The sequence below is a fragment of the Myxine glutinosa genome, chromosome 4 (genome assembly GCF_964187855.1).
Source record: "Myxine glutinosa chromosome 4, kmMyxGlut1.1, whole genome shotgun sequence".
NCBI lineage: Eukaryota > Metazoa > Chordata > Myxini > Myxiniformes > Myxinidae > Myxine > Myxine glutinosa.
The window spans coordinates 67,657,293-67,675,217 of NC_136264.1; the positions used below are offsets into that span (position 1 = coordinate 67,657,293).

The 17,925-nt window shown below is 45.3% G+C and overlaps 1 protein-coding gene across 5 annotated transcripts in view; it reads left to right on the forward strand.

Annotated features, from left to right (window-relative positions):
* Positions 1-15,607: 15,607 nt before the first annotated feature.
* Positions 15,608-17,925, forward strand: part of LOC137424709 (uncharacterized) — a 142,010-nt gene continuing 139,692 nt past the window's right edge. For all 5 annotated transcript variants that reach the window (XR_013623067.1, XM_078775843.1, XM_078775844.1 and 2 more), the window contains exon 1: positions 15,608-16,017. Coding sequence is in view for 4 of the 5 variants with exons in the window: in XM_078775843.1 (XP_078631969.1) it covers positions 15,793-16,017 (225 nt within the window). In the remaining variant the exon portion in view is untranslated. The remainder of the gene's footprint in view (positions 16,018-17,925) is intronic.

The window sequence follows — 17,925 nt, forward strand, 5'->3', positions numbered from 1 at the left end:
AAGCGACATTAAACTTACTATTAAGACTTTCTTTTCTCACCTCTACTCCTCCAAGCACACTTTCTCAAACCATATACATTCATTTACCGCATCCTTGCCTACACTTACTGAGACCCAGAATTCGACTGCTGAAGGCGAAATAACATTGGACGAACTCACGTGTTTTAAAGACCTTGCCCACCAGCAGGGCACCTGGCTTAGACGGGCTGCCAGTGAAATTCTACAGCACCTTTTGGGATTTGCTGGGACCATGTCTTCTAATTGTCTTCATAGAAAGTATACAAACTGGTGAACTTCCCTTGAGCTGCAGACGTGCCGTCATTTCATTAATCCCTAAAAAGGGAGATCTTCAACTGGTTGAGAACTGGCGCCCGATCTCTCTACTTTGTACTGATTACAAAATCCTGTCGAAGTTACTCGCTAATCGCATAAAAACCTTAATTGGGTACATTGTATCCCCCGACCAGTCTTATTGTATTCCCGGCAGATCGATATTTGATAATATTTTTTCTGTTCGTGATTTGATTTCGATTTGTCATTGTCAGAATGTTAACACCGGGCTGATCTCTTTAGATCAGGAAAAGGCCTTTGATAGTGTTGACCATTCGTATTTACTTGAAGTTTTGAAGGGGTTTGGGTTTGGTTCCTTCTTTATTTCTTGTATCAAGCTGCTGTATCACAACAACTTTAGTTTGGTGAACATCAACAACAGTTTATGTTCACCTTTTCCTATTCAGCGAGGTATTAGACAAGGCTGCCCTCTTTCCGGGTACCTGTATTCACTTTCCATTGAACCCTTGCTGATTCACTTACACCACAAACTTTCTGGGTTCTTGGTGACACCTCTTGCTAATCCTGTTAAGGTGCTTGCGTATGCTAACGATTTGTGTGTGATTGTTAACACTCAGTCTGACATTGCTGCCCTCACAAGTGCTCTAGGTGAATTCAATTTGGCATCCTCTGCTACTGTCAATTGGAGTAAGAGTAAAGCCCTGTGTCTTGGTCCTTCTGGGTTATTTATCCCACCTTCCCTGCCTAATGCTTTGCAGTGGAGGTATGATGGTGTTAAACATCTCGGTGTATTTCTTGGGAATGAGACCTTTTCCTTAAAGAACTGGGATCAGATGGTTGATCACATCTCCCATATCCTTAATTGTTGGAAAAGATTGTCCAGCCTACTGTCTTATAGAGGTCGAGTGCTGATAATTAATAACTTGGCTGCTTCCAAACTCTGGCATCGGATGGCTGTCCTTCAACCGCTCAAATCGCTAGTCATTAACTTGCAGCGTATCCTTGTTAATTTTTTTCTGGAACGGCATGCACCGGCTCCGAGCTGATCTTCGAAGTGTCCCCTTGGATAAAGGAGGTCAAGGACTTGTGGACATTACCAGTAAAATACTGGCTTTTCGACTAACCACCTTGCGCCAACTTCTCTACAAGAAAGTCCTGTCTTGGCGGCCCCTGGCTTCTTGCTTGTTGCAGCAAGCGGGTAAGCTCAGGTGTGGCCCCGAGCTCTTTCTACTCGATCTGCAGCGAATAGACATCTCCTTGCTGCCCTCCTTTTATCGAAGTCTCGTGAATGCCGGTCAGTGCCTCCTTCCAGTACGAAACAAGGATACATATAAATTTTGGAACTTAATGTGTGAACCTGTTTTCTACAACAGCCTATTTTGCCATGACTGCCAAAGTAGGTCCCTAATTCAATCTTTTATCGAATCTGGTTTTTTTCTTGTCAAGGATTTTGTTAATCATACTTATTCTGGATGGCAGACCCCTAACCAGATTTCGGAAGTATGCAATGTTACTTCAGCCCGACTAATTGGACAACTTCTTCGTTCAATAATTGTTAAAGTGTTCAACTCTTTAATTTATCATGGCCTCTACTGCATGATGTTCAGAACACAAAAACAATGCACCCTGACTTCCCTGATTTTTGTTTTTCTGGTGCTCCTTCCACAAAGCCTCTACAAGCCTGTGCAAAAGCTACTTTGTACGTGCAATGTCTTAATGTTGTCATCTCTGCTAACCCCAATAGCCCACTGACCACCCACTGGAAAGAGCTTCTACCTGCAGGGGCTCCATCCTCTCCTACCTGGTCATCGATGTACGCGTTACCTGTGTCTAAACGTGCCGGTGATATACAGTGGAGGCTTGCACACTATTCTTTGCCTTCCAACGCGTTTCTTAAAAGACTGAACCTCGTGATATCTGATGACTGCCCTTTTTGCCATCACTCTGAGGACATTTTCCATGCATATGTCGGATGCCAAAGGCTGGCTCCACTTTTTCAACTCCTGAAATATGTCTTCCAGAATTTCGGTTTTTGTTTTTCTTCTTATCTTTTTGTGTACTGCATGCCTGTGTCTAACGAGAATGTCGGTTCTCAAATCGTTAATTTTTTACTTGCCGAGGCGAAACTCGCGATATATATTACGCGGAAGAGTCGGGTTTCTGGGACAAGCTCACCGGAATGCAGTATTTTGTTAGCCTTTAAAGGCCTTGTGTCTGCCCGCCTTAAAATTGAATTTAATTTTTACCGAGAGACTTCTCGGCTTGATCACTTTGTTCAAAAATGGTGCAAAGCTGAAATCCTGTGTAAGGTGGAGGGAGATGAACTTTTTTTGCTGCTCTAATTAATGTCATGTTTTTCAATTCCTTGATTTAATTATTTTGTTGACTGCTATTGTATTACTTGGTTTGTTGTGCTTTTTATACTTTTGTAATAAAAGACCTTAAAAGTCAATGTGTGTGTGTGTGTGTGTGTGTGTGTGTGTGTGTGTGTGTCTCCTCTTCTCTTCTTCTTCTTTTTTTTTTTTTTTTTTTTTTTCTTTCTCTCTCTCTCTCCCTCTCTTCCTCTCTTCCTCTCTTCCTCTCTTCCTCTCTTCCTCTCTTCCTCTCTCTCTCTCTCTCTCTTTTTTTTTCCTGTTCTTCCATTTATTGTGTGTTCCATCCTCAGGCGAGCCCCACTGTCATGTGCATCGCCTTTTAGCTTCTGTCACGTCGCTCTTCCATGAGTCTCGGTTTTGTATACAAATCATTGCATGTTTTATTATTATGAGCTGCAGGTGGTGGATGAGGAGGGGGGATAGTGGGAACATTTTAAAGTGGGGATGAGGACCATTTTTGTAGTGTAATATCTATATTATAAGCCATTAGCAGAGTACCTGCCCAACAGGCTATCTTGTTCTAAGCATGCAACACATTCTTCTGACACATACCTTAATTATTTTTTTGTGTGTACAAGATCGAGGCTCATGTAAGAGAATTATGTGGAATTTAAAGCGTCCTGGCATTAATCACATAAAAAACAAACTGACACAAAACATATGATAAAGGGAGCAGGAGACAAGATGGGGAGAGAGAGAGAAGCACACAAGTACATCAGTCGAGAACAGGGACATCGGAAGATCTGTGGGAGGCAGAGGGATTGGGGGGTTGGGGAAGGGGGGGGGGGGGGGAGAGGTCACAAAACACATGGAAACTGCTAGGACTTCCAGGAAAGAAGTCGGTATTTCAAAAAAGTGGATCTGGGGTGAATTAACGGGGGTAGAAAAGATGAAGGTTTTGGATGGGGGAAGATAACAGATGGTGGTGAACAGCTGTTTTAAAGACCTGGATGGAGGAGTGGGATTGAAGAGAGCGAGGGAGTTTGTTCCAGAGGTGGGAGAAAAGAGGAATGAAAGAGTGAAGGTGAGCACAGAGTCTTGATTTTGGCAGTTTCACCAGAAAAGGGTTGCTGGAAGATCTTGTGTGACCTGCAGGAATATTTGGAGGACAGTGCACAAACAGAGGGGGGAGGGGGAAGATAGAAAGACCACCAACATGCCTGCGTTGAGACAATGAATGGTCCTCAGAATCAGCTTCATCGCGGGAGATTCCAATGATTCTGAAAGCTTTGGTTTCAACAGCGTGAAGCCGAGGTAGGTGTGAGGTAGGAGCACCGGCCCAGAGGGGAGAGCAGTATTCCATTGAGCTGCAGATGAAAGCCTTGTATGTGGTGAGGAGCTCAGGTGTGCCAAGGAAGGACTTCGCACGACGGAGGATGCCCAGTCGGCGATTGGCTTTGGAGGCTAGCTTGGAAATGTGGTTTTCCCAGGAAAGATCATGGCAGATAGTGAAACCCACAAGCTTGAGTGACAGAACTTCTTGGAGAGGATTGTTGAGAAAGTAGATGGGAGGGTTGTCCAAACGGTCTTTTCGGAGAGACATCATAAGAGTGTGAGTTTGTCAGGATTGAGAGACGTGTTCCACTTGTTTGACCAGTCTGTGATTTTGTCCAGGTCTGCAGAGAGCGAGGAGGTTGCAGACTGCCGATCTGAGGGATGAGGTATGGAGCGGCAGATAGTGGAGTGATCAGCAAAGAGATAGAGAGGATTTTCCAGAGAGTCGGAGAGATCATTGATAAAACCACCGTTTAGAGGCCATTTTTCCCCGCAAAGCGGGGTTTGGCCTTTTCAGGGACCGTGGTTGTTGTTGTTTTTTGGTCCCCTTTTTGAAGCAATGTTTTACGGCCGGATGCCCTTCCTGCCGCCAACCCTGTTTGTCGCCTTTTTACGATAAACAGGGAATTACCAGTGTACTGGTACTCAATTTGCCGACCTCGGAAGGATGACAGGCTGAGTCAACCCCCCTAGCGTTAATTCAGCGATCGACCAGAGCGGAGAGATCATTGATGTAGACCAGAAATAGCACAGGGCCCAGAACACTGCCTTGGGGAACTCCAGCCAGAACAGGAGGGGGAGATGAGAGAAACCCATTCAGGGCCACACGTTGACTCCGACCAGAGAGGAAGTCCGCAAGCCATGATGACAGCTGACATTTTCCATTTGGGTGGTGTATATGCAACTGACAGCTACCTCAATCACTCCAGAAAAAAAAACCCATGTTTCATGCTTGAAGCAAAAACATGCCTCCTGTTTATAATTCAAAACACCTCACTGCACTGGAAAACATGGAGACAAGAATTACTAGAGTAGCTCATGGTGGTTGAGTATGCACTTTATTGTACAGACCTAAACTCTTCAGGAATCCACTAATTGAAGGTCCAGGAACAATATTTGGTTGGTAACACATTTGCCACTGACGGCGAAATAGCTGAAATGGCCACACCCCTTTTTGGGCCACGCCCCCTTTTTTGCCGTGACTGTATCTACAGAACCGTTGGACCTAGGAGGTTGCCCGACCACTCAAAATTTGCGCAATGGCCACATTATGGGGGGTCAGTAATACATTTTCATATCCAAAAGTCAATGGTTTTTAAGATAATTGCCAAAAACCGATTTCAACATGTTACGAACTACAATATTATTCGTAATTGTTCCTGTTCCTGTTCCTATTGTTCAATTACTTGATTCCTGAAGAGTCTAGACTAGACTAGAGTCTAGACTAGAGTCAAGACTAGAGTCTAGACTAGAGTCTAGACTAGAATTTAGTCTAGAGTCTAGACATGGCTAGAAATTCCGGTCATGGGTGTTTTGTCGTTGAGCCTGCATGCAGGCAGCGGTATCCCATAAAACAACATGGCGTCGCACCGAGAAGCTGGAGCTTGTTTCTGGATGAGCTGTATCCTATCCTGAGAGATCTTACACACTCTATTCGGCAAGGCGATTGGCATCTTTTCGTTTCAGCTGTGCGGAGGTGCATGCCTTTGTTCTTCGGGTTTGGCCGGACAAACTATAGCAGATGGGGTACGCTGTTCCTTGAAGATTGCCTGGACCTACAAAGGAAGTTCCCGGGTATCTACAGATGCTTTACAGATGGTGGATGGGTGATGTACCACACTACCCGACAAGGCAGTGCAGTAGGATTTGACATGGCACTCGAGAAGTGTTACAATAAACCCGCCAAGGTTGCTGGAGGTATCATTGGGATGACCAGACAGAAAGAAGCAGTAGCCTTATGGAATCTCCTAAAGCATGAGAAAGATCTTCATGTGGCACAGCTGCTGGAATGGTGCAACTTGGGAGACAAAGATGACAGTGAGCTGAGCCTACACCATGAGTTCAATCCAAGTTCTACGAAGATTGGCCATGTTCGTGCAAAGGCCCTTCTGGATTACATAAAATCCATCAACAATCCGTTCGACGCTGGAATCAGACTTCAGAACATCTCTACTGGAGCTGACATTCCCCAGGAGGTTGTCGACGGATTACTTGAATGCCTGGAAATTGGTGAGAAGAGTTATGAAGAGTTTGTTGAGACCAGATTTCAGGATAAGGAGAAGCACCTACATGATACAATCCCTACCAACCGCAAGACTGTTTTCGTGAAACGTACTTCTACTCCGTTCACAGCGAAGAAATCGATGGCGAAAAAGGATGCAGCGGAAACGGTTAGGTACATTGACTATGCTAGAGAAAGAGGGTACAGCATGCTAGAACTCCTGAAGTATGAATTGACCAGCACATCCCCGTTCCTCACCACTGAATGTAAAGATGGCATCAAATTGAAGAAGCCCGATAAAGCCTCCTTAGCCAGGGAACTTGTCAGTCGCCTTCCACAGGAGACGAGGAATGTAAAGAGTGACGCTCAGATGACAATAGTGGACTTCATGGCACTTGTGCGTAAACTACCGATGAAAAAGATGGGCCTTCACACATTCGGGGAATTGGCTGAGAGTCTTTCCAACAGGATTCTTGCTACAGGCTCCGTGTCCACAAGAATAGACATTATTTTTGATGTTTATCAAAAATCATCAATCAAGCAAATGGAACGGGCACAGCGAAGTTCCTCAGAACAAATCACAATCACCATTGGGTCTGACAATCAGAAACTCCCTGTCGATCTTGATATGTTCTGGAGCTCAATGTTGAACAAAGTTCGGTTGCAGGAGTATGTCTTCAAGTGGATGCTGCAGAATGTCGAGTCGGACAAGGAAATATTCTTTGGAGGAGTATATGGGGGTGAATGCAGGAAACTGTTAGCTGGCACTGAAACACAGATCGCAGAGCTCTCAAGCAACCAAGAAGAAGCCGACGACAGAATCATGTTCCATATTAATGATGGTGTTGTGAAACACGGGGTTCAATCAGTCTTGGTCGACTCGCCTGACACAGATGTCTTTGTCAACCTCATCTTCCACTTCAACACAACCTGGCAACTACAAAAGCTGTACGTGAAGCTTGGTAACCGGAAAACAAAGAAAACTGTACCAGTCCACATGTTGGTTGATCAACTGGACAACGGTTTGGTGTCGTGTCTCCCAGCCATTCATGCTCTCAGCGGTTGCGACAGTACCAGCAAGGTGAGTCCAAAGCTGTCTGGCCTGAAAGCATCCATCGATCTCTCCCTACTGGAAGGGTTTGGTGTAGAAGAACTGTCACCACAGATAACAAGCAATGCTGAAAAGTTCCTTGTGTCTGGATTAAAGAAGACCGACTGTTCCACTTTCGATGAATATCGATGGGAGCAGTACCAGAACTCCAAGAAAGAACTGGACTTCAACCAGCTTGTGTGCTGTTCATCAACGCTACGAGAACACATAAAGCGAGCATTTCTTCAGTGTAAGATGTGGTTGCAAGCCCCAACTCCTGCCGTCACCAAACCAGATCCACTCCAGTATGGGTATGAAGCAACGGACGTTGGCATAACACCAGTGATACTGCCAGTATCGTGCAGGCCCGATGACCTGCCTCCTCCATGCAAATGCCCAACATCATGTATGAGTACCAAAACGTGCACTTGCAGAGACAGGAACATTAAATGTGTCACGTTTTGTGGCTGTAGTAAAGGCGAAAAGTGTAGAAATCCAAATAAGTAAATTCCAAAATAGGATGATGCAAAAGGTATAAGTGTCATATAATGTTGTGGCCTTGGTGGTATCATACAATTGTAGTTCGTAACATGTTGAAATCGGTTTTTGGCAATTATCTTAAAAACCATTGACTTTTGGATATGAAAATGTATTACTGACCCCCCATAATGTGGCCATTGCGCAAATTTTGAGTGGTCGGGCAACCTCCTAGGTCCAACGGTTCTGTAGATACAGTCACGGCAAAAAAGGGGGCGTGGCCCAAAAAGGGGTATGGCCATTTCAGCTATTTCGCCGTCAGTGGCAAATGTGTTACCAACCAAATATTGTTCCTGGACCTTCAATTAGTGGATTCCTGAAGAGTTTAGGTCTGTACAATAAAGTGCATACTCAACCACCATGAGCTACTAGAGTAAATATTGTACTGTAAAGAATGGGACTTCTAATACCCTTTCCCAACGAAAGGTGGCGCTACACAATACACATTTACATGGAGAATTGGTGTCCTTTCCCCCTCACACTCATCCTCCCCTGCTCCCTCCCTCCCCCCAAGACCACAGGTAAAGAAAAAAAAAAAATTCCCCCACATTTCCATAAGACCAGGATATCATTCTACATTTCTAAAGGAAATAAATACCTGCCGATGTTGCGATGCAGCCTAATTTCAGTGACTTGCAAGTTGCAAGCTTTGTTTTCAGAACTTGCATTTGCAATCAAAAAATCCTGCTGGCAGTGGATGCTTTTATTTATTTTATCCGTGAGACTCGGCAGGTCATTGGTGATGCCACGACCTTCCAAGGGACGGTCTACTTGCATCGATGCAACGGCCAACCTGCCAACACCAATCTCCAATACGTTTATAGTTAGGTCGAGAATCGAACCCAGACTGGACGGCTCAAACGTCACGTCGAGAGCAGACAACAGACATCAGACCAGCCAAGACGAGGGTGCTCTCTGATCGTGACGTCATGTGGGACTATATTTGTTTGCCCCAATCAATGCATGGGTACTTTGTACCGTTCCGTGAGGATTGTGGGGTTTGGACAAGAAGCTGGAGATGTGGACATTGTGCATACAGGAAGAGAAGGATGATTAATTAATTCGACCTAATTCGACCCACTGACGTACGTAATATTATACATATATGTATATATATGCTAGCAGGAGTACCCGGCAGGAGAGGGAGGGGTAAAGAAGGTAGTGGGGGGAGTGGAAGAGGGAGGGGAGTGGAAGAGGGAGGGGGGAGTGGAAGAGGGAGGGGAGTGGAAGAGGGAGGGGGGAGTGGAAGAGGGAGGGGAGGAGTGGAAGAGAGAGGGGAGGAGTGGAAGAGAGAGGGGAGGAGTGGAAGAGGGAGGGTGGAAGTGGAAGAGGTAGGGGAGGAGGGAGGGGAGGGAGTGGAAGAGGGAGGGGAGTGGAAGAGGGAGGGTGGGAGTGGAAGAGGGAGGGTGGGAGTGGAAGAGGGAGGGTGGGAGTGGAAGAGGGAGGGTGGGAGTGGAAGAGGGAGGGTGGGAGTGGAAGAGGGAGGGTGGGAATGGAAGACGAAAGGGAAGGGAGGGAGGAAAGGAGAGGGAGGGGAGGGAGGAAAGGAGAGGGAGGGAAGGGAGAGGGAGGATAAAGATATACTACATATAAATCTTTGGGGGTGGGGGGTTCTGACAGGCCCTCCGTTTTGGGGGAAGAGGGGAAGGGAGGGAGGAAACATTTACCCGTGCAAAGAGTGCTTCATATCCTTAGCTTAGTGTTGCAAGGTTAAAAAAGGAAATTGAAATACCCCCTGCCACCATCACCAGGTGGCGCTACACGGTACACATTTACATAGAGAATTTACGCCCCTATTCCGGTCCCCCACACCCCCAAATGAGGGCGCGGCCACATAGTATATGTTGTCCGCCCCCCCCCCCCCCCCCCAGAAAAGTTGTAATTTTTTTGTGCCCCGAGTAAAGCGAAAAAGAAACATTAACATATTTGAAATGAGGGCAAATACAATGGAAAAGCAATTACATCCAAATCAGACTACATCACAAATGTCAAATCATCATTTTACCTTTTCGTTGAATATATTCTGAGGAATGTGCTGTTGATCACGTTTCTGAATTAAGATGACTTTCATGAAGAAGAGGAAGAATCCTTACCATCAACTTCAGCCACTTCCGGAATTGTTTGATTATTTTTGTTCAAATGTCTGGTAATTGTTTTATATTTATCTATGCGAATGTGTACTTGTATATAACTGTTATGAATCAAAAAGGTTTAGGCACTATATAGCGATTTTTTTTAATCCAAAAAAACGAACTTTCTTTAAAAAATCTTTTTTTAAATTCCCCATTGACTGGATATAGCAACATTCACACTGGGTACATTTTTTGTGCAAGTCCTTCACGAATCTGCTGTCAATGCCTGACGTTCCACTGAAGGTGGCACAGGAGAGTGGAATTTATTGGTTCATTGTTTGGCATTCGCCATTTATTGTACCCAAGTCATTCTTGTTTATACTAGTACCGACTGCAAAGCCGCAATGAGCCGGCGAAGCCAAAACCTCTTGCCACTATTTTACCCATCACCATGGCATCAGTAGGTTAGGTAGTTGGTAGTAGGTAGGTTGGTAGTAGGTAGGTAGGTAGTTGGTAGTAGGTAGGTGTAGTAGGTACCGTACCTGGTAAGACTTGGTAAAAGAGAAGAGCAGACAGTCCTCCCCAATGGCAATACCTGCATACAATAAATGTCACAAGAAGCTTAAGGAAGTAACTATACGATGTGCTAGCTTAAGGCCTATTTTTAACTGGGCTTAACATACGTTTTCACAGAAAGTGTGTAGTCTTCTAACTTCAGTCGCTGTCAGGTGCCAGGGCTGGTTCTCTGACCCTCCGGGCACGGCAGCTTCCTCCACCAGAAGACGTTAGCTTGCAGTGATTAATTCGGTGAATTCCGTCTCAACTTCGGATATTTCCGGCCGTGAAAAACTATCCGTATTTCTAAACTAAATATGTAAACCGCTTATACCATATTTCTGGCCGTGAAAAACTATCCCATACGGCCACGAGATTTAAAAAAAAAATTCTTCGTCAATGTTAATATTTGACGCCGTTTTCACCCTCCGAAACGCGTAATAATATTTTTTCAAATGCTCGAATCTCATTGGTTCTGGTGTTTGATGACGATTTTCGTTGAAGATAACGAGGTTGGTCTTAACGTATTTTAATTACTAATTAGAGGTTTCATTAGATTGTGAATCAAAGAACGACGGGTGAAACAAACTCCTATTGAACTTTTTCGCAATTGTTTTATGCAAACTTCTGCATCCGGTCGATGGCGCCCACCATTGAGCGCTTTCATTTTAGAAATATTTTTGCAAATGCTCGACTCTCATTGGGTCCGGTGTTTGGTGACGCGTTTTGTTGAAGATAACCAGGCCCGTGCGGGCCGATGTTGGTCTTAAATTATTTTATTAATACATCGGAGGTGCATAAGATTGTGAATCAAACGACGACGGGTGAAAGAAACTCCTAATGAACGTTTTAAATTTGTTATGCATACTTCCGCATCCGCAAGATGGCTGCGCCCACTGCGCTTCGGATTCTCGAGCCAAGGCATAATCAGGTTTTCAACATAATACGTACTCGTTTATTGACAACACCGGCTTCGCCGGCTACTAGTACCGACTGCAAAGCCGCAATGAGCCGGCGAAGCCAAAGCCTCTTGCCACTATTTTACCCATCACTATGGTATCAGTAGGTTAGGTAGTTGGTAGTAGGTAGGTGTAGTAGGTACCGTACCTGGTAAGACTTGGTAAAAGAGAAGAGCAGACAGTCCTCCCCAATACCTGCATACCTCTTGCCACTATTTTACCCATCACCATGGCATCAGTAGCTTAGGTAGTTGGTAGTAGGTAGGTCGGTAGTTGGTAGTAGGTAGGTGTAGTAGGTACCGTACCTGGTAAGACTTGGTAAAAGAGAAGAGCAGACAGTCCTCCCCAATGGCAATACCTGCATACAATAAATGTCACAAGAAGCTGAAGGAAGTAACTATACGATGTGCTAGCTTAAGGCCTATTTTAAGAAATTTTAACTGGGCTTAACATACGTTTTCACAGTATGTGTGTTGTCTTCTAACTTCAGGCGCCAGGGCTGGTTCTCTGACTCTCCGGGCACTGCGGCTTCCTCCACCAGAAGAAGTTAGCTTGCAGTGATTAATTCGGTGAATTCCGTCTCAACTTCGGATATTTCCGGTCGTGAAAAACTATCCGTATTTCTAAACTAAATATGTAAACCGCTTATACCATATTTCTGGCCGTGAAAAACTATCCCATACGGCCGCGAGATTTCTAAAAAATAAATCTTCGTCATGTTAGAATATTTGACGCCGTTTTCACCCTCCGAAACGCGTAATAATATTTTTTCAAATGCTCGAATCTCATTGGTTCTGGTGTTTGATGACGATTTTCGTTGAAGATAACGAGGTTGGTCTTGACGTATTTTAATTACTAATTAGAGGTTTCATTAGATTGTGAATCAAAGAACGACGGGTGAAACAAACTCCTATTGAACTCTTTCGCAATTGTTTTATGCAAACTTCCGCATCCGGTCGATGGCGGGCTCCATTGAGTGATTTCATTTTAGAAATATTTTTGCAAATGCTCGACTCTCATTGGGTCCGGTGTTTGGTGACGCGTTTTGTTGAAGATAACCAGGCCCGTGCGGGCCGATGTTGGTCTTAAATTATTTTATTAATACATTGGAGGTGCATAAGATTGTGAATCAAACGATGACGAGTGAAAGAAACTCCTAATGAACGTTTTAAATTTGTTATGCATACTTCTGCATCCGCAAGATGGCTGCCTCCACTGCGCTTCGGATTCTCGAGCCAAGGCATAATCAGGTTTTCAACATAATACGTACGCGTTTATTGACAACACCGGCTTCGCCGGCTACTGGTACCGACTGCAAAGCCGCAATGAGCCGGCGAAGCCAAAGCCTCTTGCCACTATTTTACCCATCACTATGGCATCAGTAGGTTAGGTAGTTGGTAGTAGGTAGGTGTAGTAGGTACCGTACCTGGTAAGACTTGGTAAAAGAGAAGAGCAGACAGTCCTCCCCAATGGCAATACCTGCATACAATAAATGTCACAAGAAGCTTAAGGAAGTAACTATACGATGTGCTAGCTTAGGGCCTATTTTAAGAAATTTTAACTGGGCTTAACATACGTTTTCACAGTATGTGTGTCGTCTTCTAACTTCAGTCGCTGTCAGGCGCCACGGCTGGTTCTCTGACTCCGGGCACGGCAGCTTCCTCCACCAGAAGACGTTAGCTTGCAGTGATTAATTCGGTGAATTCCGTCTCAACTTCGGATATTTCCGGCCGTGAAAAACTATCCGTATTTCTAAACTAAATATGTAAACCGCTTATACCATATTTCTGGCCGTGAAAAACTATCCCATACGGCCACGAGATTTCTAAAAAATAATTCTTCGTCAATGTTAGAATATTTGACGCCGTTTTCACCCTCCGAAACGCGTAATAATATTTTTTCAAATGCTCGAATCTCATTGGTTCTGGTGTTTGATGACGATTTTCGTTGAAGATAACGAGGTTGGTCTTAACGTATTTTAATTACTAATTAGAGGTTTCATTAGATTGTGACTCAAAGAACGACGGGTGAAACAAACTCCTATTGAACTTTTTCGCAATTGTTTTATGCAAACTTCCGCATCCGGTCGATGGCGGTCTCCATTGAGTGATTTCATTTTAGAAATATTTTTGCAAATGCTCGACTCTCATTGGGTCCGGTGTTTGGTGACGCGTTTTGTTGAAGATAACCAGGCCCGTGCGGGCCGATGTTGGTCTTAAATTATTTTATTAACACATTGGAGGTGCATAAGATTGTGAATCAAACGATGACGGGTGAAAGAAACTCCTAATGAACGTTTTAAATTTGTTATGCATACTTCCGCATCCGCAAGATGGCTGCCTCCACTGCGCTTCGGATTCTCGAGCCAAGGCATAATCAGGTTTTCAACATAATACGTACTCGTTTATTGACAACACCGGCTTCGCCGGCTACTAGTACCGACTGCAAAGCCGCAATGAGCCGGCGAAGCCAAAACCTCTTGCCACTATTTTACCCATCACTATGGCATCAGTAGGTTAGGTAGTTGGTAGTAGGTAGGTGTAGTAGGGACCGTACCTGGTAAGACTTGGTAGGTAGTTGGTAGGTGTAGTAGGTACCGTACCTGGTAAGACTTGGTAAAAGAGAAGACCAGACTGTCCTCCCCAATGGCAATGCCTGCATCTATCTATAATTCCATTAATCTCTGTGTGTATGTGTGTATGTGTGTATGTGTGTATGTGTGTATGTGTGTATGTGTGTATGTGTGTTTGTATGTTTGTCTGTGACCGCTGTTTCTCGACAACCACGGGTCCGATATACTTTAAACTTGCCAGGTATATTGCTGGGGACCCGAGGATGTGCCTTTTCAAGGTTTGAAATTAATCGGACAAGTACTTACCGAGCTATGGCGATTTAGCCGTTCGCCGTTCGCTTTGGCGTTGCGAATGGACCAAACCATTGCATGTAAATAGAGGGGGGGGGGGGGTTCTGTGGTCGTTGCGAATGGACCAAACCATTCATGTAAATAGAGGGGGGGGGGGGGTTCTGTGGTCGTTACTGCCACGTGGTTTCAAAGTTTTTTTTTGTTGTTGTTTGCACGCATGTTTTTTTGCACCCACGTACGGGCACGCCCTAGGATGTTTACACACACACACCCCTACACAAATTTTTTTTTTTTTTTTGGCAAGGAACGGGCACCCACGTACGGGCACGTCCTAGCTTATATATAGTACGGGCATGCCCTAGTACAATAAATGTCACAAGAAGCTTAAGGAACTAACTATACGATGTGCTAGCTTTTGGCCTATTTTATGAAATGTTAACTGGGCTTAACATACGTTTTCACAGAAAGTGTGTAGTCTTCTAACTTCAGTCGCTGTCAGGCGCCAGGGCTGGTTCTCTGACCCTCCGGGCACGGCAGCTTCCTCCACCAGAAGAAGTTAGCTTGCAGTGATTAATTCGGTGAATTCCGTGTCAACTTCGGATATTTCCGGCCGTGAAAAACTATCCGTATTTCTAAACTAAATATGTAAACCGCTTATACCATATTTCTGGCCGTGAAAAACTATCCCCTTCGGTCGCGAGATTTCTAAAAAATAATTCTTCGTCAATGTTAGAATATTTGACGCCATTTTCACCGTCCGAAATGCGTAATAATATTTTTCAAATGCTCGAATCTCATTGGTTCTGGTGTTTGATGACGATTTTCGTTGAAGATAACGAGGTTGGTCTTAACGTATTTTAATTACTAATTAGAGGTTTCATTAGATTGTGAATCAAAGAACGACGGGTGAAACAAACTCCTATTGAACTTTTTCGCAATTGTTTTATGCAAACTTCCGCATCCGGTCGATGGCGCCCACCATTGAGCGCTTTCATTTTAGAAATATTTTTGCAAATGCTCGACTCTCATTGGGTCCGGTGTTTGGTGACGCGTTTTGTTGAAGATAACCAGGCCCGTGCGGGCCGATGTTGGTCTTAAATTATTTTATTAATACATCGGAGGTGCATAAGATTGTGAATCAAACGACGACGGGTGAAAGAAACTCCTAATGAACGTTTTAAATTTGTTATGCATACTTCCGCCTCCGCAAGATGGCTGCGCCCACTGCGCTTCGGATTCTCGAGCCAAGGCATAATCTGGTTTTCAACATAATACGTACTCGTTTATTGACAACACCGGCCTCGCCGGCTATTAATTTTTAATCCTCAAGAGGCGAGGTACACGTTAATGTCGCCCCCTGCAGTTCACCACTGTGCATGAGTTCGGCAGCTGCCCCTTCCTTCCCTCGTTCGTACGCGATCCCTCCCAGCGCTCCTGCCACTTGCTGGACAACAAGTGCAATATTGCGTGGTGGAAGATGAGTTAACGGGAGAGTAGAAGAACCGAGCGGGACAAAGAGACAAGATTGCTTCATTCGAGATCCCTCAATAAAACATGGAGAGTCCCTTAAGAAAGAAGGATTTACACACGGCGTCAGAACATGACGAAGATGACAATAGTGATAAAGAAGAGTGCGATGTGGGTGAGATTTGTCGAGACGGGTGTGAAAGCCACGGCAGTATGAGTATATCTGAGGGACGTGTAAGGAAGAGCGAAGAAGATCTCCGAGAGGGACCGGCGGTTCTCACAGCCGAGGCTGAAGCGCTGTATTGGTTGCAGGTTCGTCATGTTTTTATTTTCTTGTTTCGTTTTTTGTTTATTTTCTGTTTTTTATACACGGGTTTAAATAATATTTGCAGTCGACACTCGCACTTTTATACTTAAAAGAACGTACTTTGGTTTTCTGGAACTTGATGCATCAAACGAAGCGTTACACATACATCGCCCAAGGTTCATCTTTTTTTATTTAATTTGGACTTTAATTGCATGTGATATTGTATTCATTCTTTACAGTAAAAGTGTAAAACAATTGCAAATGTGAAAAAGGGGCTAAACCATGCATTGCGTTTTCGATTTTATTGATGTGAATTATTGTCATCGATACTTGGCTTTTTTGTTTCGTACCGGTATTAATCGATATCATTTTAAACACCACCCTCCCATGAGTCTCCAAATGAACTACCACCACCTCCCTCCTCCATCACCCCACCAACATCACCACCTCTCCCCTCCATCACCCCACCAACATCACCACCTCTCCCCATCACCCGACCAACACCACACCACCACCTCTCCCCATCACCCGACCAACACCACCACCTTTCCCCATCACCCGACCAACACCACCACCTCTCCCCATCACCCGACCAACACCACACCACCACCTCTCCCCATCACCCGACCAACACCACCACCTCTCCCCATCACCCGACCAACACCACCACCTCTCCCCATCACCCGACCAACACCACCACCTCTCCCCATCACCCGACCAACACCACCACCTCTCTCCATCACCCGACCAACACCACCACCTCTTTCCATCACCCCACCAGCATCACCCCGCCCCTCATCCCCCATCCCCCACCACCGATACCACCACCACCACCACCACCACCACCACCACCACCACCGTCCCGTCCCCCTCCCCCCGTCCCCCTCCCCGTCCCCCTCCCCCCGTCCCCCTCCCCGTCCCCCTCCCCCCGTCCCCCTCCCCGTCCCCCCCCTCCCCCTCCCCCTCCCCCTCCCCCTCCCCGTCCCCGTCCCCCTCCCCGTCCCCCTCCCCCTCCCCACCCTCATCCCATCCCCACCCCCATCCTCATCCTCATCCCATCCCCACCCCCATCCTCATCCTCATCCCATCCCCACCCCCATCCTCATCCTCATCCCATCCCCATCCCCATCCTCATCCACACCCTCATCCTCATCCTCATTCGCTTACGTAATAAATAGACGGCCCTGAGTCGCCGTTGCTCAAGGTGTGACGTCGCTGTTTACAAACCAGACTTGTTGGCCTTGAACTTTAAAGGTCTGGGTGAGTGCAAGCTTTTCCGTTTGAGGGAGTTTCTCCACAGTTTTGTGTAAAAAATCAGGTCCACGTGTGTTTCACCCATTTTGTGTTTTCCTGTCTCTGTGTGAGCTCGTCTATCTGTCCACGTGACCTGTGTTTGCCAAAACATCCATTGACTGCACAGAAACCTTGTGTTCCCTTTTGGCAAACTGAGGCCTTCTCGTCCTTTCTCCTGCCATTTGAGGGTGGGAGTGGGGGGACAGTGTGGTGGACCGATGGGATAGGGTGGTCTGGTCGAGGATGATCAAGTTCTTGATGAAATGTCCATCTTCACGTGTCCTTAATGGCAGTTTGGACAAAAGTACCTCCTGATGGAAAAGTTGGACTGGAAGTGCGTGTTATTTATTTATTTTATCCATCTAATTCTCTTATTTGTGTCGAATCGATGTTTCCATTCGGATTTTCGAAGATTGTTAATTTAACTATTTTTATACAGGTTTATAATAATAATTTTATTATTTGTATAGCACCTTTTGCCTATGGATACAAGGTGAGAATCATGAAGAGTTTGGAGGTTTGTGCTGTCCCTTATGTCGCGCACGTGAAGCAAAAAGTGGGGTTAAGCAATTAGTCAAGTCCGTCTGTCCATCCGTCCGTCTGTCTTATCAGTTTATGAT